The 23722-nt window shown below is 45.6% G+C and overlaps 1 protein-coding gene across 1 annotated transcript in view; it reads right to left on the bottom strand.

The window, feature by feature from the left end:
* Nucleotides 1–23722, bottom strand: part of RYR3 (ryanodine receptor 3) — a 338847-nt gene that overhangs the window by 173024 nt on the left and 142101 nt on the right. The window contains exons 23-32 of the mRNA XM_045543649.1: nt 23530–23613; nt 21778–21937; nt 20251–20398; nt 19181–19386; nt 18420–18594; nt 9579–9787; nt 6826–7001; nt 5880–5916; nt 4170–4333; nt 1033–1198 (exon numbers count right to left, since the gene is read on the bottom strand). Coding sequence (XP_045399605.1) covers nt 1033–1198; nt 4170–4333; nt 5880–5916; nt 6826–7001; nt 9579–9787; nt 18420–18594; nt 19181–19386; nt 20251–20398; nt 21778–21937; nt 23530–23613 — 1525 coding nt within the window. The remainder of the gene's footprint in view (nt 1–1032; nt 1199–4169; nt 4334–5879; nt 5917–6825; nt 7002–9578; nt 9788–18419; nt 18595–19180; nt 19387–20250; nt 20399–21777; nt 21938–23529; nt 23614–23722) is intronic.

The raw sequence follows: 23722 nt of genomic DNA on the forward strand, positions 1-23722 counted from the left end.
ATATCCTTTGGTTTTTCTTGAAAATCAAGATTTCTCCTTAATGAACATTTTCCTGACCACTCTTGATGGGAGCAAGCTCTTCCTTCTCTGAACTCATATGACACTCTGTTGACATGTACCTGTGATTCTGTGCTACCCTTGCAGTGTCAAGAAGGCTTATATAGAGAAATTGAACTCCTTAACTTCACATTTCCCACAGCATGGTCTGAGACACTCAAGATTCACAGAATATTACTAATTGTTAAAGTTACAAAAGTGCTTTACTTTGTCAAATAATCTGAGAAATGCTTGGTTAGACAGGTTTCTTTCTGAAGTATTTCTCAAAGTTTTTTAGAGTGCTAACATTCGTGGTGAAACTTCAAGAGGAGGATGCAACGTGGCCAAGCTCACCCGGCCATCAGGATGAAGGTGATCAGGCTTCCTATGGCTGATGACAGGCAAACCTACATGCATTAATACATGCCTGATGGTTTTCCTGAGTAGCTCTGTGGAAGTTCACAGTCCATGAAATAAGGAAACACGTTATTTATATAAACACATTCTTAAAGGATCCTGTGAGGTAGTCACAGGGAATGTGAATAACCTTTTTGCAAAGAGAATAATACCTGGCAAATTAATCAGTTTTCATAGATTTCTATTTCAAATATAGAAGTTTCTTAAAGTGAGAAGTATTTTTGCTCACCTATTAAACCTTGCATCTTATACTGTGCAGGTATCATACAGGTTGCACAGAGATAGACATTTATGAAATGAATAACCTTTTACAGCTTAGCACCAAGGAAAAACCTTCTCATCCTCTGGAAAGATGATCAGCATATCTGAACAACCAATAAATATGATTCCCACCCCCTTTCTTTCTCTGAACAAAATGAAGACACTTTGCTTATTCTTTGCCCTAACCGACTCTTGGACCACCTGGGCTCATCTGCTCAACACAGTGTGGCAGGGACGCCGAATATGGAGAAAAACGGGAACACGGTACTAAACACCAGGCCTGGGACACCACTGCCTGGGCCCCGAAGCCGCCCCTACCTGGTAGCAGGTGCCGAGTTCTTTCCCATTGGCTGAGAAGGACAACATGCCCATCGCCAGATCCACAAGACAGCCGACCTCCAGGTCCACGTTGCTCCGACTGGATCTCTGGGAACTGGCCACAATGTCCCCACCCCAGACCATGTAGCAGTTGCTGCGTTTCACACTAGGAGCCACAGAAAGAGAGGAAAAGACACAGAATCTGGACGGGGGCAGCTTGTGATCAAGACTCAGGAATGAAATGTCACAGAAACCTTCTTCTGAAGCTTTCTAATCAGCCCCAGATTTTTTTTTCTTATATCAATTTATTCAGCTTTAACCCAATTTAGTCAGCATGAGCCACTCTGTAGGGATGTGGCACCCTAGGAGGCCACCTCTTTCCAAAGAGCACAGTGCTCTGTAACTGTGTCCTGACTCAATGTCAATCACCTTTGTGAAACAGATAATGGGGACAGTAGTATTCCCACCTTAGAGACGGGAAACTGAGGCACAGAGAGGCTATTGCCTTAGGCAAACTTATATAGGGATCTGGAATAAGAGGCAGAAACAAGAATCTGGGTTCAGAGTCCCAGTCTGGTATTTAGGGAAAAAGGTGATCAAATACTTAAAAACTCAGGCCCACATTCCGTAGGATGGCAGACCTGGGCAGGCTTACAATCTAGGGACCGTTTGTCTCTGATGCCCTCCCACCTCCCTGATCCACACTCCCCTGCCTCCCCAGCACTAACAGTTCTGGCTCCTGCACTACTGGCTAATCGTCAACTTAGGCGTCTTCCTCAGCTATCTGTCCACCAAACCCCAGAATGTAGAACTCCATTATGGTCATTTACACTTAAAAGCAAACTGTAATAACCCCAAAGCCTTTAAGGCTCCGAAGCCCGATTCCCTAACTGCAGGATTTCACACCCTGGGTGGGCTGAGGAGAGGATGCACAGTGGCAGAAGTGATTCCCAGAGCCCCTCACAATGGGCGGTGGGCAAGAGGCAGCTGACTGTATCTCCCACCAAGCTCATCCAATGAGGGGCCTGGTCCCTTCAAGTAACCTGGCGTGATTTTGCTCAAGTTCAATGAGAGTGTGACTCTATACCTCATGCAAAAGCAGCCCCTTTAAACATCCTAAGGTCAATCTGATGTGACTCAGCTTGGCTTCCTGTCACAGTCTTAGCTGTGTGGAGGACAAGGCCACTCCAGGGGCAGGGAAAGTGGGGAGACATCCTGGAATGGACTGTGTAGACTCTCAGAGTCACTTTACTTCTCTGGACTGTGCTCTCATTTGGAAGGCCAAGGGTTCCATTAGGATTCTCCAAGGTTCCTTCTGGCTCTAGGAGTCTGTCACTTTCCCCTGTGAGTGGAAACCCCCTTCGTAAGTGTACACTCACCTACTCTCCTCTCCTCTGGGGCAACCACGGGGCTGCTTACTCAGCATGAATACCCTCAGGCAGGGGCCGGTGCAAACTGCCTCTTGCGGAGTTATAGCATTGTGAAATTACCATAAAGGTTTCATTGCAGCCATGTTAGTACTGCTTTTTAGTGATTAAAGTACTAACTACAAGGATGACTAATACAGAATTCAATTAATAATGTATTGAAGCTGTGGGAATGTGAAGTAGCTGGCTGTGGTCATATTTTAAAGGGCACAGATTCAAAATGTCCTAAGACATCTGAAAATCGATTTTGTATTTATTTCTTACTATGTGGCACGAAGAACTAAGAATTACTCAGTGCCTACCATATACCGGGTGTTATCCAAGGTGCTAACACGTCAGTTAATTTTCACAATAAACACGGTCACTGAGGCTCAGATAAATCAAGTAATCTGCCTGGTGTGGCAGAACCAGCAAAATGGAGTAATAAACCCAAATGATTCTTCTGGGAAGAGGCTTGAGTAAAAATAAAATTAAAAAACAACCCATCTGAGATAGACATTTCTGCCTTTTTTTCTCGTGGCTGAAGAACAAAGCCTGGATTGGCCAATTGCTTTCGCATATTTTCCTTTCCAATCTAAACCCAATGTTGCTTACAACATCTGTTCTGGCTCTCATAACATGATAGACATTAAATGATGGCAATAATAATAATAGTTAATATTTATTAAGTGCTTGAGTTGAGACACCCTCCTAAGCATTTTTCTACGAATTAACTCATTTAATCCTCGCAGTACTCTATGAGATTGGAACTACTATTCTCATCTCATAGATGAGGAGATCAAAGCCCAGGGAGGTTAAGTGAGAGGTCCAAGGTCACACTCGTAGTAAGTCCTGGAAACCCAGACAGTTTGCTTCCAGAGGCTGTGCTCTTAACCCCCTGCCCACACTGGTCCCTCACGGCACGACTGTGACTCACCTCTGGCCACGAGCCTTTGGTGAGACAGGAGTCTCTAAATTGCAACTGCAAGATGGTCTTGTCTTTGTAGAGAGTAAAGGGCAGCTTGAGAAACACCTTATTACATCTCTATACACAGCTGTGTAGGGAAAAGATGCTCCTACACCACACGTAGGTGGGAAACATAAATGGAAATCACATGTTCTGGTCTCCCGAGTCACCTCTGGGGCACATGTGGCCAAGGATGCCTTCACTGGAGATAGTACCAGTAGAGCAGGGTGAGGGGAGAGGTGTGCCTAAAACATGTTTCCCTAAGATCCCTAATTTCTAGTCAGTGGTTTTTATTCATGATTTTTCCATGTCTCTTTGATATTTCTTATGTTTTCAGCCACTACAAACTCTCAGGATGAGGAGTTCTGAGTTTATCAGCTGCTGTGCAATGTGTTCCATCCTTTTATTTCTTCTGAACCAACTTCTCTCAAGCACCCAGGGATTTTCTCCGCCTTGTTCTGATATTGCAGAAATTGGGGCTTGTCCGGAGATCATGGAAATACCTCTGAGAGGGACCACAGACTTCCAGCGTCTGTCTAGCTTTCCCATCCCTGGGTCACGATTTATATGTGTGATGAAATTACCTTCTATCTCCACTAACACTCTTTCCCACTGTTGTAGTACACCCCCAGCCCATTTTACTTAAGGATTTCAAGCCTGTGCCTCATTTTCCCCTTTTAAGAGGGGCTGGGATGTTTCCTTCTTTGGGAGTGGGGTAGGAGAGGGAGTGAGGAGGACTTGCGTTGTGGGAGCGAGCCCCTTACCTTTCGTGGACCCGGCCTCTTTCATCCCCCAGGGTGACAGTCACCGTGCAGTTTTTATTCAGGTCAAATTTTTCACTGTACAAGTGATAGTCTGGAGTCACCCATCCGACCCAGACGCAGGAGGGGTCCTGTCCGGCAAAGATGCGGACAGCGTAGTAGCACTGCTGTGGAGAGACCACCGAGGGGTCAGTGGCCCCCATGGGGGGAGGAGGAGGCTCGAGAGGCAGAAACAGCACAGGGCCCCCCCTGGCCCATTTTGTTCTGCAAAAACACACAATGCTGTAGAAGGAGACCACGCTCTAGACCGGGAAGGAAAGCCGATAGAGACTTTGGCTTCCTAATTTTTCCTTTTCTGTTTTGCTTTAGCACCTGGAGAAGTGAGCGCTTAATCTACCACCCTTTGCCCAGAAGATGCGGGCCATGGAGTCAGCAGCAGCTGCTCAGAACGGTCAGCACAGAAGCAGAACCCTGGCCCCTTCCTGGGTGCCAGGCCAACCTGGGCTGCGGGGAGAGCCGGACACAGTCCTCGCCCTCCGAGAGGGAACAGTCAGGGGTCAGAGCACTCCTGTGACTTTCTTCTTCTACAGGGGGGTCCAGGGCTTTTTTCGGGAAAGTCCTGAAAGCAGTTGCAAAAGACAAAGCCCATGTTGTGACCCAATGTGTTGTGTGTGGCCGTCACACCCAACCCCAGGCAGGGTTGACAAGGGCAGCAGTTCTTGCAGGGGTCATACAATTCTCAACTGTTGCGATAATAGCTGCAGCATGAAGGAAGGTGACTGCCTCGTCATTTTCTTTACCAAACTAAGCAGATTTATTCGTAAGGAAGTAGCTCTTATTTGTAGGCTGTCAAATTTTCTTGAATGGAAAAAAAAGGGTCACCTAGACAAACCTGAGCTTGAATCTTGGCACTGCCAGGTATTCATCGTGTGACCTTGGACAAGTCATTTTCCCTTCTCTGTGCATAATATTGACCATCTCCATTTAAATGAATTAGATGGAGGTGAACTAAGAAGGTGACACAATGTGCCAAGCACAGTGTCCTGCACATACTAAGTGCGGGATTCACCACAGTAAGAATCTTACTCCTGATGATGGTTACCCTATGAGCTTAAGATTGTAGGATAACTTTATAGAAGGGTTGATATACATTTTGTCCATAGACATGATTTCTGCCAGGTGCTAAAGAAGAATGAGAGAAAGAAAGAAATTAGGAAGTGTTGCCTTCTGACTACTGTCCTGCTACGGAAAGGGGGAAAAAGTAGCTCCCGTCTCCTGGACTAGCTTCCTGCTCCTTCTCATTTGGTCGCTTTCAGCGTTACTCTTGGCACCGCACAGAGACATGGGGAAGCTGACTCATGAAGTTTGCACAAAAGAGCAAACAAAAAGATCTAATTGAGAGCTCTCCAAGCGCTGCTCATTTCAATCAGAAAGGCAGTGTCGGGTCCCTGATGGCAAATGGGCAACAAGTATACAGTGATGCCCAATTAGGAGCTCCAGGTAGGCCTTCTGCTTTGCAGTGAATAACCATTTTTCTTTCTCCCATTAGAGAAATGCCACAGATGTATTCTGGCAGCATCAAGATGGATATTAAAAGACAGAGTAATTGGCAATTAAAGAAGATCTCTAGACAGATCTTTGCTGTAAGGGGCATATTACCAGGCACAACAAAGAATGAAATAATTAAAACCATAATTGAGCACATTTACTTACTGTTGTGGTATGAGAGAGTATTTCTTGCATCTGTTTCCTGGGGGGGAGATAATCCATGTTTTAGTTACTCGGCTGTGTAGAGAATCCCACAGTTCTGACAGGCAATGATCAGTTCTACCTTTAACGATCAACGCAAGTCTAGGAAACTGGCTATTTCCTAAACACCAGTGACTGCAACCAGTCTTGGGACTTGTTCATTTGTAAGCTGCTACCACAAGGCAGGGCTGTGACTTCCAGCTCGTGTCCCTCAGCTCAGATGCTAAGTTAGAGCTGAGAGGGGAGATGGGGAGATTGCAGTAATACCGCCAGGGATACCTCTGCATGGGTGAGCCTATTCTCTCAAGCAGCTGTGCTTGTTTAAAAGCTTGGTAGACAGTGAACTCTAGAGAAAACCTGAACAAGATGGCTCCAGATGGCAAACATACATGAATGATTAAAAATAGACATCAGAGCAAAGAAAGACAGCAGGGAATATATTCCGTATCAAGAAGGAAGAAGCCACATTACTCATGAGTTACACAGCTGCAGGGGCGGACAATGCCCACAGTTATGCAAAGAATACAGTATTTGCCTCCAGAAACTCCTAATTTCACACAAAAGCAACAACAATCGCACCCTCTCATGCACTCACATTCCTTTTACTCCTAAAACACAGGAATTGTGGGCGACAAGGAAGCTACGGACTTCGTGCAAAAAGAGCCGAAACTTTTCCAGGAGATCTGAGTCTGTTTAGTGTGATTGGTTTCTTAATGGCGCGTTGCACAAACACACAAGTGCCCCTGCATGCACACATGTGCACACACACCCTCATTTCTTTACCTAACTGAAAGCAGAGAGAACCCTATCCCCAGAGTTCTTGTGCTGAAGTAGAGTGAAAAACAAGCAGAAAGCCAACTTTATAGCAGACACAGCGAGCACCTGTGAGAAGCAGAGGCCTCGCCCTCACCTCTTCTGGAAAGCTTCACTGTCCAGACAGGGGCTGTGGCTGAAGGAGGAGTGGCACTCGACAGGCATGCTTAGACGGCAATAGATCATGTCGGCATTGCTGTTCTGTGAGCCAAACGTCTTGTGGGTCACCTTGAGGCAAGGCGGGCTGTCCATGGTGCCATCAATCCTCACGACCTGGAAACATGACAAGTCCTTGCGCTGACACACTGGAGGGCCTGACCTTGACCCGGGCCCTTCTTCCCTCATTGACATGCACCATACGTGGCAAGGCATTCTGAGAACTGTGAGACTGAGCTTTCACCAGTGACAGCCAAACTGTGACTCTCATCATTACTTAGACCTTGTCCTACAGAAAACAAAGATCTTCTCCTGGCTGGAGAAATTAGAGATTTAAAGACAGGCCCATTGGGTTCTCTGCAAGGCCAGGGGTGGGGAATAAATGCCAGAGAGGGAGGTGTGGCATCCAGGAGATGCAGTGTAGTATCTGCAGAGGCTGATGATCTTTTAGGTTAGGGGCAGATGGTTAAAGCAGAGAATATTTCCCAAGATTTTGCCTGTCATTGGGGCAGGAGAACATCTAAGGGGAAAAGCACCAGCAAGCCCAAAGCTCCTGAGGAGGGACCCAGCCCAGTGCCCTTCCCTGCCACAGTCACAGCCTGAGGCTCCTGAAGCCTCCTCCAAATACAGGGGAAATTTGCAGTTCCTGGGCACAAGCATTGCAGCGGGAGGAGGTGGGGGAGGAAAGATCAAAACTGGATTTTTAAAATGTGTGTGAGAGGGGTTGCTACAGAGGATACAGTAAACTGATACTTACAATAATAATTTTCTTATAACCTGTGCTTCTCTCTGTTCTCTAGAGAACAGTTCTTGACCTGGGGTCTATGAGAGTGCTTAAATATTTCTGTGTGGTTTGCATATTTTTCTAAGCAGAGGGCCTCTAGATTCTATCAGTTTGGCAAAGGGGTTCATGACCTCCAAAAGTTAATGAGCCACCTTTCTAAGGTAACGGTCAGGGAGGAATCAGAGAAATAAGAGTCTCTACTATTTATGACTGAGGGGGACATGGGGGATTAGAGTGATGCTTGAATTCAGACTGGAGGGTAAGTGAAGGAACTTACAGTTCCTTGACCCTGCCCTGACCAATGCTGCCATGAGCTGGTCCATTTGGGTATCAACACTCTCCCGCCCTCACCTGCCACGGAAAACCCTGGTCAGCTTGCTGGAAAGAGGCAAGCAGACACTGAACCAGAACCCAGAGGATGCTCCTTACAATCTTGGGCTTCTCTCTGCCCCCCTAGGAGGTGGGATTGTCATAATCCCACACCTCAGCTTAAAATCCTGGAGACAGCACCAAAGAGAAAGTAAGCAGCCACTAAATGACATCAAGTCATGTACATATAAAAACATGTGTTCAGGACATATAGTCTTGAGTAGAGGTATTGAAATTTTTTTTTTTATTTCAGCTCTTCATGGGGATACAAAAGCTCAGGTTATATACATTGCCCATGTCCTGCCCATCCCCCTGAGTCAGAGCCTCAAGCATGTCCATTCTCCAGACAGTGCGCCTGGCACTCACCATGTAGTCGTACCTCCATCCCCTCCCCCCACTCCCCACCTCTCCAAGTCAGCACCTTCAAGCATGGCCATTCCCCAGACGGTGCGCAACGCACTCATCATGTAGGCATACACCCATCCCCTCCCCCCACCCCCCGCCTCAGTCTGATATCCAATTGGTATCCTTCCCCGATGTGCATTTAGGTGATGATCAGGGAAACCAATTTTCTGGTGAGTACATGTGATGCTTGTTTTTCCATTCTTTGGATACTTCACTTAATATAATGGGTTCCAACTCTCTCCAGGAGAACCAAAGAGATGTCGTATCACCGTTATCTCTTATAGCTGAGTAATACTCCATGGTATACATATACCACAGTTTACTAATCCATTCGTGGATTGATGGGCATTTGGGTTGTTTCCACATCTTTGCGATTGTGAATTGTGCTGCTATAAACATTCGGGTACAGGTGTCCTTGTTATAGAATGACTTTTGTTCTTCTGGGTATATGCCCAGTATTTAGAACTCAGGAAAATCAGCAAGAAAAAACCAAACAACTCTATCAAAAAGTGGGCAAATGACATGAATAGAAATTTTTCAAAAGAAGATATAAGAATGGCTAACAAACATATGAAAAAATGCTCAACATCCCTAATCATCAGGGAAATGCAAATCAAAACCACAATGAGATACCACTTAACTCCAGTGAGAATGGCCTTTATCAAAAAATCCCAAAACAACACATGTTGGCATGGATGCGGAGAGACAGGAACACTCATACACTGCTGGTGGGACTGCAAACTAGTGCAACCCCTGTGGAAAGCATTATGGAGATACCTTAAACAGATTCAAGTAGACCTACCATTCGATCCTGAAATTTTTTTTAAAAAGCAATGTTTAAGGTCTCTGGACACTGCATGACTATGACATTGCCAGTGCGGGCACATCTGGAGAAAATGCAGTGGCCCAAAGGCTGGGGATCAGCCTGCAAGGTTGACTGTCTCTTGCAAGATGCCACTGAGCTGCCCTGATGAAGGTGTCTGCAACTACGGCTCTGAGGGCCGGCAGGGAGGTGGCGGGTAAGTGTCCAAGACAGGGACTTAGGTAAGCAGTGGCCCGTGGACAGGAGACTTAGTGGGAGCTTAGTGCCTTGGCCCACCCGCCCTGCCGGGGCCACCCACGACGTGTAACGTTACCTCTATGTGCGGGTGATCTCTGGGCACGTTGACAAACGTCGGGAGGCGCTTGCTGAACCACATTGCAACATCTCGGTTCATGTTGACAGCAAAAGGCTCAAAGCCCTCTTGGAGGCCGCACATGGTATAAAACTTGAAGGTACTGGCGTCTGTCCCAAGATTCATGCGGCCGATCTGAGACAGCCCCAGAGAGCAGATAGGCACGAAGCCTGCGGAAGAGTTAAAGAGAAGCTGCTTCAGCCCGCAGTGCCGTCCCAGGACGCTGTGCGGAGCCCCACCCTTGCTTCCCTAGGGGCTTTCTGTCCCGGGAGGAAACATGGGGCACAACCCTTTGCCTTTCTTCCTGGCACAGACAAGCAACAACAGGTGGCCACGTGGAGACTGTCACTGCCCTTGGTAGACGGGAAAGAAAAGTGAGCTTGGTTCAAAACGATTTGGGAAAAACAATCTTCCAGCTAAGAGTATTCTTAAGATGTAAATAAACATCAACTAGAAAAGTAAAACCAATAAGAGAAAAAGTGAAATTCTTTATCTATGCCTTCGTTAAAATTGATCTTAGGTTCTGGGAAAATATAAATACTTCCAAAAACAAGACAACACAGCAAGCCCAAAGAATGACTTGGTGAGCAGATTTTGTCACAAAAACAAAAAATGGATAACTATATGAGATGATGGATATGTTAATTAGCCTCACTATAGTAACATTTTTACTACCTGTACCTATCCCATAGCATCATGTTGTATGCTTTAAATACACACAATAAAATCTATTTAAAATAAAAAACAACGACTTGGGCAAAGTGTCTAACTTTTCTGGGCCTCAGCATCTTCCCCAGTGAAATGAGAGGTACTTTACGTTTTGAGAGTATCATTCCAGCACTGGCTTTAAGAAGTTTTAAATGCTAGCATTGTGATTCTGCTTGATCCCCAAACACAATTTATTACACTCTTGTGCTCCCAGGCCACTGTCCTCCTCCCCCTCTAAGCGGGAAGGGGCGAGTTTCAAACAGGAGCCAAAGACAACTGCTCTCTTCCTTCCCACAGCTAGCGTCTCCCCAGGCTCGCATCTGTATCCTGATCATATTAAAAATTACCATGCAGAATAGACCAAAACAGAAGTTCAAATTGTTTGGTGTTCTTGCTTGTGGGCTATTTATAAATCATAATTGTGGACCAACAAATCAGCAAAGCAGGGAAAGCACTAATTATCTCGGATTTGGGAGGATGTGCGAGGCAGGCGGCTGGAGGACAGCTGAGGCTGCAGAGAGCTCTTGGAGGGGAAGGAATATCTCTGAGGCTGCTGGATAAAGCAGGGGTTAGAGCTCCCCTCAGAGAAAACTATCACACCTCAGCTTAAAACCCTGGAGACAGCACCAAAGAGATTAAGCAGCAACTAAAAGACATCAAGTTATGTGCATATAAAAACATGTGTTCAGGACATATAGTCTTCAGTATAGGTATTGAAATTTTCATTTCAAGGGAAATTTAAAAGCCAATTTTGGGAACATTTACATTTAACAGGAAGAACTTTCCTTCACAGACACAAAGGCCAACTGCATTCTTCAGAGGGGGCAGAACAAGAGGGCCAAATAGAAAGCTCTGGATTTTGGTCCTTAGCACAAACACCAAATTCAACAACTATCCACACAAACAGGCACCTTTGGAAGAACCAAAAATCAGGTGAGCCATCATAATACCTAGTTTTAACGTTATATCAAAGAAAGATAGGCACAGGGCAGAAAAGAGTCTGGCATTGTCTCCTCCACCCCTCCCCTGGCAATGCTGTGCTGGGAGCAACTTGGGTACCAGCTCACCCACAGTAAAATAAAGTACCAAGCAGACTCTTGAAGTCCCTGAGTTGGACGGCATCTCTAGACCCACCCTGGGCCAGAAAGAAACAGGCTCCCCCGAAGGAAGGACGGAGTCCTAGCAGGATTCAGCACCCACTGACTAAAGAGCCCTTGGGCTTTGAGTAAACATCAGAGGTAGCCAGGCAACAGTCACCATGGGCTTTGCGTAAGACTGGGCTGGCTTTAGGTGTGACCTGCCACTGTTGGCCACGATGGAGGGCCCACGTCACTCCTCCCCCAACTCCAGCAGCTCAGGAGAGAGAGTTAGGGAAGAGAGTGAAAGACTTTGCCTGGTAACCCAGGGAATTCTCCCATACCTCACCCCAGCCCACCGAGGCAGTACCACAAAGAGTCTGCAGGAGTCACAGCATTACTGGGCTTGGGGCACCCCCAGAGTTGATCCAGCTGCAACGATCAAAGACTGAGATGATAACCTTCAATTCCCTTTGGAATACCTGGAAAGCCTTCTCAAGAAGGAGGTGTTCGAACAAGCCCAGACTGTGAAGATTAAAATAAATACCAAATCTTCAATGTTCAGACATCGATGAATATCCACAAGCATCAGAAACATCCAGGAAAACATGACCTCACCAAACAAACTAAATAAGGTACCAGTGACCAATCCTGGAGTGATGGAGACAGGTGACCTTTAAGGCAAAGAATTCAAAATAGCTGCCCTGAAGAAGCTCAGTGAACTTCAGAATGCACTGCTCCTAGAGTGAGTGCTTATATACTGCTGTCTAAGCCACAGTGTTCCTATGTAAATAAATCAGTCACATAAGTGAAAGGCAAATCTCTCAAAAACTAGTTGGTTGGCTTCAGAAACTATGAACTCATTCAGGACACAGATGTGCGCTGTAAGTAAGAGAGAACTTTAATCCAATCCTAGAAGAATGACGGTGATGTCCATACAAAGAGCCCTCTCTCAGGGCCACCAAGGACAGAACAGACCAGCAGCCCTACCTCAGAGCAGTAGATGGACGGATCAATCAGATAAGCATCCGTTCATGTGACATTCTGAGCACTGCTATGCTTCTGGCACTTTTGTGCCAGGGACTGGTAGATGAAATCATTTCCCTTCTATCAACAGAGATGTTTATAAATAAGGAACCATCAGAAATCTGACTACAGTGTAGAATAAGAATTGCTTGTCAGCAAAATTTTTTGGATCCCCAATGGGACAGAGAGCTTTGCTATGTGCTGCGACAAGATGCAAAGGAAAGAAGAAATTATCCCAATCCCAAGGAGCTTATGAAATGGGGACAAGGAACGGACTATGAAAGGGTAAATGTTTTTGCTGTAACTATCCCTATTCCCAAGGCAGTATTTTGGTTATTCTTCTAAGGGGGGGTAACAAGAAAACCACCAGTCTTATAGTTTTATTTTGGAGCCATGATCATGAAGTTCATGAAGCATTCCAGCCTTGATGTGAACAAGGAATAGGATGTCTAAAGAAAGTCTCTCTTCTCCTTTCTTCTCCATGAAGCTGAATAGTGTAGCAAGTGAGCAGCAGGTGTAAAAGCCCAAGTGGGAGGAAGCAACAACAAGGATTTAGCCTTGGGACATGTAAATAATGTCCTAGTTACAGACTCACTGACAATGTAAGGGGAAAAAGGTAATACTTGAATGAAGCTTTTTTTCCCCTAAGGAACTGGGACTCCTCCTTATTTCTAAACATCAGCAGAAGAGACAGCACTTTACTGAGGATAAAACTGAGGACTTGAGGAGCCAATGGACTTGACCAAGGTCACGAGAAGGGAAAGTGAAAAAATGGGATGGGATCTTGCACCCTCTGAGTCATAGCCCAGCTGTCAGTCAGTGTACAAGAGAGGGAGGGAGTGAGAGTCACAGGGGACGAATGCCCCAGGTTTAAACAGAAGCTATGTCCCAGGGCAGAGGACTGCACTCATTGCAGAGTAAAGTGTTGTCCCTGTGGGCCAGAAGCCCTCTCTCCAGGGCAGAGCTGAACACTGTGTGAGAAAAGGCAGGGAAACCAAAGTCATGGACATAGAGCAATGGGAGGCAGAGTACTGAGGACCTCCTGGGGCCAAGTGGGCACAGCTGGGGCAGCTCTGGATAGAAGCCGCAGAAAAGCTAAGTCCAAAGCTTGAGTCAGAAAAGAGAAAACCCAAAATGGACAGAGAGGAAAGATGAATTCTCATAAGGCACCAGCACTTTCTCCTGGGGAAAAAGACTTGATAACTGAATACATTTAATCAGCTCCCTCTACCTGGCTAGGAGGCTCTAGCCAACAATTTCTCCATTTCCAAAGCTTCTTTGCTAAAGGCATTTAAACATCTTGTAATTTTATAACTCTGCACAGTAGATAGATGAGGGGGAACAACAATGATGTGGTAAATCGCAGCAGGTAATATTTATGAAATATTTTCTAAATGCCAGGCTTAGTGCTCTACAGAGCCATCTCTTTTATATGCCCATTTTATAGATGAGGAAACTGAGGCTTAGAAAGTTGAATAACTTGCTCAATGTCTGTTACCTGGTAAACTGCAGGGCCAGCATGTAAACAAAGCTGCCTGAGCAGGAGTCTAGAGGAAGCAATGGGGACGGAGGCCGGGATGCCTGCTTCATAAAAGTATCTAAACTAACGTGTTTGTGACTGACTCTTCCTCTGCTTTCCAAATGATTTTCCAGAGTGTCATGTAGTTGACCTGTTTGCCTCTAGATTAGGCAGCAGGAGACCCATGACCACAACCAGGCCCCTTTGAGAAAAAGGGCCACCTCTATACAGGTGGCCGTATGACTCTCTGGAAGTGATTTGGATAAAAGGATTCATCCGGCAACGTCACACGGCATTACTATGAGCACTGAGTGTCATAAACAAGGATTTGCACTTTACACACAACTCAACCGGTAGCCTCAAATGGGACTGGAGAAGTAAGAAGAAAGAAAAACAAAGAAGAATATCTTCTCCTCAACATGTAGCCTAAGAGATTAACTGCGGACATCTTTGAAGAGGTGTGGGAAGGAAATTTGCAAATGGCATTGTCTTGAGCCAATACGTATACAAAGTTCTTGCCCCAGGAAAGAAAAGGCAAGAACGTACACATTACATTTCGTAGAGGAACCCCGGTTCTGATAAACTTGGTATTACAAGGCCTCACACTGATTTTGTGATTAGGAAGTGGGATAGCAGGGAGGTCATCTTCTTATAATTCAGGAGTTCAGAAAGAAGTCGGCTCTCTAGAAAATCCAAATGCTAGATCCACTTTCAATCCATTTCGAACTGAAGAAGGACATGAAAGAGAATCACTGTGAGTAAGGGAGAAACAGGTCTTGGGAGAGGTGGTTAGATGACTGCTCAGACTATCCCGGGGGTGTTTCTGGGCGTCTCAACACAGCAGCACATATTTTATCCATTCCTTCTGACTTCCTGCTAAGCCTCGCGAAGACTGAGTTCGGGGACAACGCTGAGATGGTCACAAGCCTTGTTGAAAACACAGGAAGCAAGAGACCAAGCTCTCCTGCCACAGCCACACCTGTCTGGAGAGAGGATGACAGGAGACCCTGGGTACCAACGTGTGTGCCTATAGATGGCAGTGACACTTCCTGCAAATAAGTTTTATTTTCTGCCGCTGAAGAGTTGCCAATAGCATCGGGGCATCTGTTAAACCCTGATAGGCCAAGGGGCAGGAACAGCCTGGGAGGCTGCCCCTGCAGACACCAAAGACGTAGCAGGAGGCAGGACGTCCCTCAGGGCAGTGCCTGGCAGACGGGCAGCACAGGAGACCGTACCAAAGCCTCTTCCAGATGCCACACTCTAAGGTCTCGCAGGATGTTCAGGATTTTACCTTCCTTTCCTTTAAATGGACGAAAAGAGAAGGCTAATAGCAAGTTTCACCTTGGAGGCTTCTCAGCGACAACACTGAGAGCCGTGATGGTCCAGGGTAGGGAACAATAATTAGACAAATCCAATGAAGCAGATAAGGCCATATCACCTATGATGCAGAAGAGGATGGAGGTGACAACTTATAAAGAACTCAGAGGAAAAACCAGCCATGAACTGTAATGTCTGCCCCTACTCCTCCCTAGAGGGCTAAAGACTTCCCCCAGCACAGCTTTCACTGGGGTCTATCAGAAGAACACAAGCATAGAAGGCATTTTATTTTATGGGGGGGGGGCTACAATTAGGAAAATGTCTTATTTTCAACAGATGCTTTTCCTAACACTCCAGGCAAGATCTGCTGCCTCTTTCCCCTTTATGCAGAGATGCTATATGGTTATGCCAGGCCTCTGGGCTATTGTTACCGGAGAATGGCACATCGACTTCCTTTCAACTGCCCCTCCGCCAACTCTCGAGCCATCACAGAACTGAAAGAGCTTTCCAATTATCTTGTCTCTGTGTTATTGAAGTGTGACACAATGCCACAGCACAATGTGCTAACATATTACAGTACAATTCTATTATAAAACCTCATCCTAATAACAGACTTTGTTATTCTGAAGGTCAAATCATGTCCCTGTACACAAAAGGCCTATGAGGCATGTCTTTCATTACCACACAGATGATCTCTAAAGGCAGGGTTATCCTAAAACATCCCTCTCCGTTATAGCGTTCCTCTGCTCACACCCTATAACAAGTCCCTTCCCCACCCCCCGTGTTTCCTAGAGGGTGAAGTGCAAGGGTGCTTGGCCCAGAGTAGACAATAGTTTCTTGAATGAAAAGGCTGAGCATTAGAATTCAAGGCTATCTTATCGGCACCTTATCTATCTTTCCAGCTTCATCATTCATAAACTCCACACATAAATCTTCCAGTCAAACTGTTCCACATTTTCCTGAAGTTTCCTGATGCCATAGCATCACTCCAGTTACATCCCCTGTCTGGAACACCCTTCTCCACAGAGGCAGGCATCTTACAGTCTTTATTTAACATTCAATTCGAGTCCCGTTCTTACAGAACTCTCATTCTGTATTAGTTACTTGCCATTTAAATTTACTGCTTTGCATTATTAACCTTTTCATATTTTCATCTCATTTTACAACTAGACATCGAGCTCCTTAATGCTGCTACGACTTGCATTTGTATGTGCTGTAGACTGCTGCTCCTCGTGCTTCCGTGTGCATACAAATCACCGGAGCTTCTTGTCAGAATGCAGTTTCTGATTCTGGTGTGGGGCAAGGCAGAGAGTCTGCATTTCTAACAAACAGACCACACTTTGAGGATCAAGGCTTTGGACATTGCAAAGTTCTTCTAAGTCTGCACAACATACAAGATTCTTATCTCCTCCTTAGAGTTAAGGCAAAGACTCATAGACGAGTCACTTTCTGCAGTTCACGCAATAGCAGAACCCGGAAAAGGTCCCAATCTTTGGACTCTTTCTACCCTAGAAAACTGCTTTCCTTGGGGATGTGCCTGACTCTTCTAAGCCCTTTGTTTTCCTTCATGCCTCAAGAAGAGAACACTGCAGGTGATGGTTGCTTGGGAAGTATCTGGTGGTCCTTCTACATTGTTCTGATGTGCATCTACAATATTTCTGCTCCTTTGACTCTGAACCAGCACACAAGCCATTCCTTCTGCTGGCAACGTCACCCCCACTTGTCTCCCAAAATAGGATTCTTTCTTTAAAACTTTGGTTTGAAACCTCTTCAGAAGGCACTAAAATATGACCCTATCTGACTTTGGTCATCCTGTCCTCCTAGGAAAATATATTGACTTGTAAACTTTATTTCTCCAAATAGTTCATTCTTAGAAAAATCTTTAAAGCTCTTTAAAGGTACAGTTGGATACGCATGTTGCAGATAATAGGTGTCTATAAAAAGTGTGTGAAAGTCATTTATAAAGCTAAAAACACTCTGTAAATAAAGAACATTTATAATATATACAGACTTTCCTGTATTTGTACTCTTGCCAATGCAGTTATATCTTTTTAGCTTCCTAGACAGTAACTGTTTCTTTTTGTAAAGTCTCAAAAAGTTAGAGTTACAAGGAGATTTAATCATTTACAGAGGGGTAAATGAGGCCCAAAAGAGGTTCAATAAAGTCCATTAAGATGTCATGGGCGGGCAAGGGCAGAGGCAGGGCAAGAGCCCAGGTGTCCTGACCCAGAACAGCATCCTCCTCTTCTGTCATGAAGAAGCAAAGAGTGGCATCACACCAAGCACAAGGGTATTCACAGAGCAGGTAGAAAGTCACTGCCATTGAAGTTTTATATCTGGGAAGAACATGAGATTTTATTTCATCTATCCTCTTATTCTCTGGTGTAGATGAAGAAAGTAAAGTCCAGAGAGGCCAAGCCAAGACTCCCTGGGAGCCACACAGCACGTCAGAAGCAAGTCCTCCAGCTTGTAGTCCAGAGCTCTTGACCCTACGTGCCAATGGTCTTGGGTGCATAATGTAGTCATGCAGACAAGAAATAATAAGCTCCAATTGCTCCTTTGTGCAGCTGGAAGCACTATCCTGATTGCGGTCTATTCATGGCCATTAATAAGTGCAACTCTGCTTGGGTCTCACAGTGTGCTTGAATTTCAAAATAAATTATATTTCATTCAAGGGAACAGCGAAATCTAACTTTTGTGTTTCAGTGGTTCTCATCAAAGCATCAAGTTCAATTACACAAACATGCAGACTGACAATTCAAATCAGAATAAAAGGATAATCCTTTAATTCACTGATTTTTCTCTCCTGCTAAAGACATTAGTCATATATTATACAATAAGCATTTTCTTTGTAATACCGGTGAACCTGGGGACTCTTCAAATGACAAGGCACAGGGCAGGTAATTAGAGGAGACATTGATTGCTCCGTCAATCAATCTGGAAGTTCAGAATTTATATTTATGCTGCCAACTATCACTATTATTTGTCCTAATTTTTCAAAACCGATAGTCTAAGGGATAGTCTTCATCATTAGGGTTTCAAATATGCAAAGGATAGCGTATCCTAAATAAGGAGGAAGAGGAGCTCACTTAGCTCTCTCCCTGGGTTTTCTTTCAACCTCATGGAGTTGGGATCAGGGGAGGGTGGTAAGTTTACCATTCTCAATCTCGTAGTCAGCAAAGGCAAGTTCAGAGCCTTTGTTGGTGATCAGCAGCTCCCCATTCAGTGTGAAGATCATCGAAGCATCATCCAGGTTAATCATACATCCAACCACATCTCCTGGCTGCCAGGTACGCCCAAAATACCCACTCCCTTGATGCCAACGCTGGCCCTAGAAAACAAGACCCCAGGGCTTAGAGAAATGGAGGCTCTAGAAGCCCCCTGGAGCTGGACAAATGACTATATCAGCAATATCTCTTAACTAGTAGTGGCACATGATTTCTATGGGGGCACTCACCTCTTTACCAAGGATAACTCACAGGGAGGAGTGGTCTCTGTTACAAGAGCAAAACCAAGACACTCAAGGCTGATCAGAAAAGGTGGCCTAAGTCTTTTGATTCCTAGTCACAGCTATGGCAATAAACAGAATTCTCTCTAGGGCAAATTGGTATGATTTCCCAACATACTGCCAGCACAGTGTTCTGAGTTACCTCTGGAGTGGGGTCCATGGGCTCAGGACAAGAGCAGATATGGAGGTGAGTAGAGAAAGGCCTTGGACACACAGTCCTCCCCTTTGCCACAGCAAAGAGCAAAGAAACAACCGCTAGGGAATGTTCATTCAATGCTTAAATTAGCTAGTGGTGGTGACCACTCGCTTTGAAGCCAGAGATCCAGACACTCAGTACTTTCAGCTTCCAAGGAAATGTTTGGAGAAGGAAAACTTAGAACGAGGATGTGTGGACACTATACAGACTCACCCTGCTGCCTTCAAACACGAAGGCTTGGTTGTCAGCACCCAGCTCGATGTCAGGGCGACAGCCTGGCCTGGCCCAGCCAACCCGCATGTCTCCTCCGGTCACCACCTCAAACTCAAAATACCACTTTCCAGATCTCACTGCATACGACCGCTCTACCCGGAAGAATCGGATCTTGTCTATGCTGACTTTCTCCACAGCTGGGTCAGCTGTTGAGAGAAGGAAGGTAAGTAGAGGGCATAGGAGGGAAAGAGAGGACACAGACCTTTAATACCGAGGTAGCATTCCTCAAAGGAATTTGACAACAGCAACTGAGACTGGCCACAGATTGCCCACTATCTGTGCATAACAGATCATCATTGTCATCATCATAATAACATAAGCTACCATTTACCGAGTGATTACTTTGGAGTAGATCTTTTAGAGACCATAGCTCAGTTTTCACACATGACAATCCTATGAGGTCAGTAATACTGTCTTCATTTTACAGATGGAAAAAACAGAGTCTCAGAGTGGTAAAATCATTTATTCAAGGTCACAGAGCCAATAAACTGAGGATTAAAGATGTGAACCCAGGTCTGACTCCAAAGCCGTCCCCTGAACCACTTACAATACTGCCCCTTTGGCCTACAGTACCTCCTGGGGCATGGGATGACAATGACATGTTCATCAGCTATAAGCTGGTGATTTTAATCAGCACTAGAATTTAATTTGGAGATGTGATTACCCGATCCAATAGTAAGCTGATATTCACGTATTTGGAAAATAAGAGAAAAAAAGATGACTTTGTTTTGTGATAAGGTGTCCCCCAGAGCTCAGCTACCCTGGAAGATAGCGTCTTCCCTGTGGGACTGGGTCATGGAAATGCCCATCACAGAAACATCTGTCAATGGGATGATGTGTTATATCAAACACGGTCCCATTACTATTGTTAAAAAAAAGAAAGATAGGCTGTTTAGATTAGTGCTCCTCAGCACCAATACTATTAATAATAGTACAAGTTAGACCTGTTTAAATTTAACATTTGCCTATTAAGTAAATTGGGGCCAGAATGAACAATCTCAACTCATTACCTAGTTCTTGGTCCGATGGCTCAATATTATACCCGTAACCAACAAATGTGCGAACAGCTTCACGCAGGCTGTCCCTGTTTGACTTCTTGGTACGCTCATCTAGTAATGCATATGGCACCAGACGGGGATTCCTTTTGTTCTTCAAATCCTATGTGAAGCCAGAGAAAAGAGCTGCTGAGAAAACACATTTCAGCCTCACTGTAGCTCAAGCCACTCACACACTCCCAGCAACAGTCCCGGCTTCCTGGCTGGCTCTTGCTGGGCTGTTAGCTCTTTCCCCAGTGCCTTCGTATTTAGCAGTGTACATATTTGCCACTTCTCTTCAGGGTTAAATGAGTATAAGTGGACAAATTTTACTAATGCTCAAAGCTAGGATTAAAAAACACATTTTAATCATGCCAGCCCGTGAATAAAATGAAGCATCATGAAATTGGTTTAGGAACCTCCACTCCCAAGGCAAGGCGATGGGGATTTGCGTAACTATTCCCCTGTGGAAAATCATGCCGTGATTTAAGCTGTTATAGCCTCCTCACAGCAGCTTCTTAACAAATCTTCGCAGAGACATATTAGAAAAGGTGGCAGAGCCACACTGGGTCCATATCGTTGGGGAAGGCACACGTTTGTAGTAGAGTCCTTCTCGGCTCCTTGGGAGGGACTAACAAGACAATAAGGACAACTGCAGTGATGAGACTCCTGAACTTAGATGAATGACATGCTCTTCTGAACCATCTCACTCCCACACTGCCCATGGTTTCCACAGTGGTATACTTCCTGGCTTCCAGACATGTGCAATTTGAATTAACTCATGTGCACACAACCCCCCTCACCCCAAACTTCCCTGATACTAACCCTATCACTGGTGATTATTAAGATGAGGGAAGCATTTCAAGAAAAGAGGCGTGCCAGGTGGGTTGGTGCTGAACCCTGCCTCTGAACTCTGCCTAACTCCTTCCTGTGCCCTGGCTCTCAGGCTGCTGTCTGCTCAAGCCAAGAACTCTGCCCAGGAATCCTTGGCCCAACGGACTGACGTAAGGGGGCACAGGCTTCTGGGCAGGCCGTTTGTCCCTCTGCTGGGCTAGCTTTCCCTCCTTATCAGGGTCTCTGGTAGATACGTGGGACCATCCCAGAAAAACTGCTGATCTGTGACGTCGATTTGGGTGAGCCTTACCTTGACCTTGGAGAGTGGCATGAAAGCTCAACTCTTTACAATGCAAGCAACAAAACAAGATAAGCTACAGCTCGTGGGTACATAAGCAAGACAACACATATCATGAATAAGTCTAGACTAACAAAGGGAAAGCCTGTCCTTTTCTGCAAAATTGGAATTATGCCTGGAGTCAGTGTCAATGTGACCATTACAAATGGTCCAGCCCCATGATTTCATAAATAAGGAACACAGTGCAGTGTGACAAACAGAGCGCAAGGGCAACCGCCACCTTCTGATCTTACACCTGCCAAAGCAAAATGGCACTTTGAGGGACAAACATCTTCTAACTTCTCCAGCATTCCTGACCCAGCACTTCTTACCTGTTGAATGCCATAGGTCCATCCTTGTTTTATTCTGTCTTTTGCCCAAACATTGTGTGCATTTTCTGCAAGCTTATCCACTAAAATTTCTTGAGGAGGTAAGAGCTTTACATCAGACAAGTCCAAAGGGGATGGCTTATAGCCATTGGACATCATGTAGCTGCAAGTAAATGCAAAATACATATTTTGAACAGATCTCTATGGCTCCCCCATTGCAGATTTTAGACCAACAGCACAGGGTAAGAATACCATGTAAATGAGGCTCCACTCACAGGTTCCACACTAGCTGAACAGATAGCTCAGCTCTATTTCAAGTCTATAGACAAAGTCCCTAATCTACCATTCTTCCTGCCAATGTATGTAATTTCAAAGGAAACCATCAGAGAAAGTAGATGGTCAGTGAAATCCATCCTATTTCTAAGGAAAGTCATATGCCCTACACATAACGGGCACACTCAGAACACTGCAGCACTGCCAGAAGCTCCTTTATCTCACTTCAAAAACACGAGAAGTCAAAACCAAATAGGCAAGGATAAGACCTTGAGTTAATGTTTTCTTATAAATCGGCATATAATAATCAGTCTTAGAAAACTTTTACTTTCAAAATTAAAAAAAAAAATCAAACCATGTCAGAGAATGAGTGAGCTTGAAGTGACCTTAGATGTTAGCTGTCCAGTCCAGAAGTCCCAGCCTCAGGTGCTTGCGACTTGATGGATAACGTGAAGATGTGCAGGAGCTCATTCTGAGTCCAGGTAGATACATCATGTGAGTGGAGGAGACGGGGGCACATTGTGGAGTGAGTCTCAGGAGAGCAGCTCATCATAGCCATGTGGGAATGTGAGTCCAGAGGCACCTATGTATGGCCCCAGGGCCACTGACTGCCCAGACCAGGAGTAGAACCTAAATATGATGACTCACAGACCAGGGCTCATCCTACCCAGGAACCTCCAAGCAGCATGAGACGCAGGGTCTACTGTAAGTAAGCGTAAGATATTGTCCGCGCCCACCTTCTCAGGATGCCTGTCCTTGGGCAGAGTCAACATGCACTGACCCCAGCAGTCTGCCCTTCTGCTGCTGCCTGTCAGGTGTGCTTTTCTGGGTACCAGGAGTAGCCTGTGAGAGTGGAGCTTGGGAGTTTAAGAGGAAAGAAGGGGAAGATGAGCATCTGATGAAAGCTGGCACCACCTGGCTCCTTAGTAATGATGACACCTGTGTGTGAATGTGTGCACACCCCAGGCTGGCGTGTGTGAGAGTGAGCAAGGGAGCCAGTGGCTGCGCCACTGAGCAAGTGTCTGAATGTGGGAGGACGTGTGACCCTGTCTGAATGAAGGAGGAGGGAGGGAAAGTAGGGCACAGGCAGACCTAGGGGGCCAAATTAAGTCTTGGCAGAGACACCCATTCCATAAAGAGTTTATAAGGCTGGCCCGGGGCCAGAGGAGGAGCAACTCTTTGCTGTGGCTGCAAACCATTTTCAAGCGCTTGTGCCGACTGCTATTCTTACAGACGAAAGACAGTGCACCCATCTGAGGTCTGGGTAGAGGAGCAAAAAGAGAGAAAACCCTCAAATACTTCTCTTTCAGCAGACTTCTCTCTGAGGGGTTCAGTGTCCTCTAAGTACCTGGGGGAGCCACCCGAGCCGGTGACAGAAGCATGTGGGCTGATATCTGCCTTGATATGTGAGGCTCCCACTCTCCCAGTTAAAAAATTCAGGCTGAAGCATTAAAGCCTTGAACCATTAAAAAAATCACCTACTTTTTGGGCAGTTTGACCTTCTTGAGATCCTCCTCTGCAGCTGGATTGACGTGAGCAATGTGGCACCCCAGGGCCAGGAGGGTTCTGTGATGCAACAGAGGGAGAAGACTAAGGTCAACTGCGAGGCAAAGGACAGCAAGAACCCTAACCCATGTCTGAGCTGGTGGAAATAGACAATGGCTGTTCATTTGGA

The sequence above is a fragment of the Lemur catta genome, chromosome 1, assembly GCF_020740605.2.
Source record: "Lemur catta isolate mLemCat1 chromosome 1, mLemCat1.pri, whole genome shotgun sequence".
In the NCBI taxonomy this organism is placed as follows: Eukaryota; Metazoa; Chordata; class Mammalia; order Primates; family Lemuridae; genus Lemur; species Lemur catta.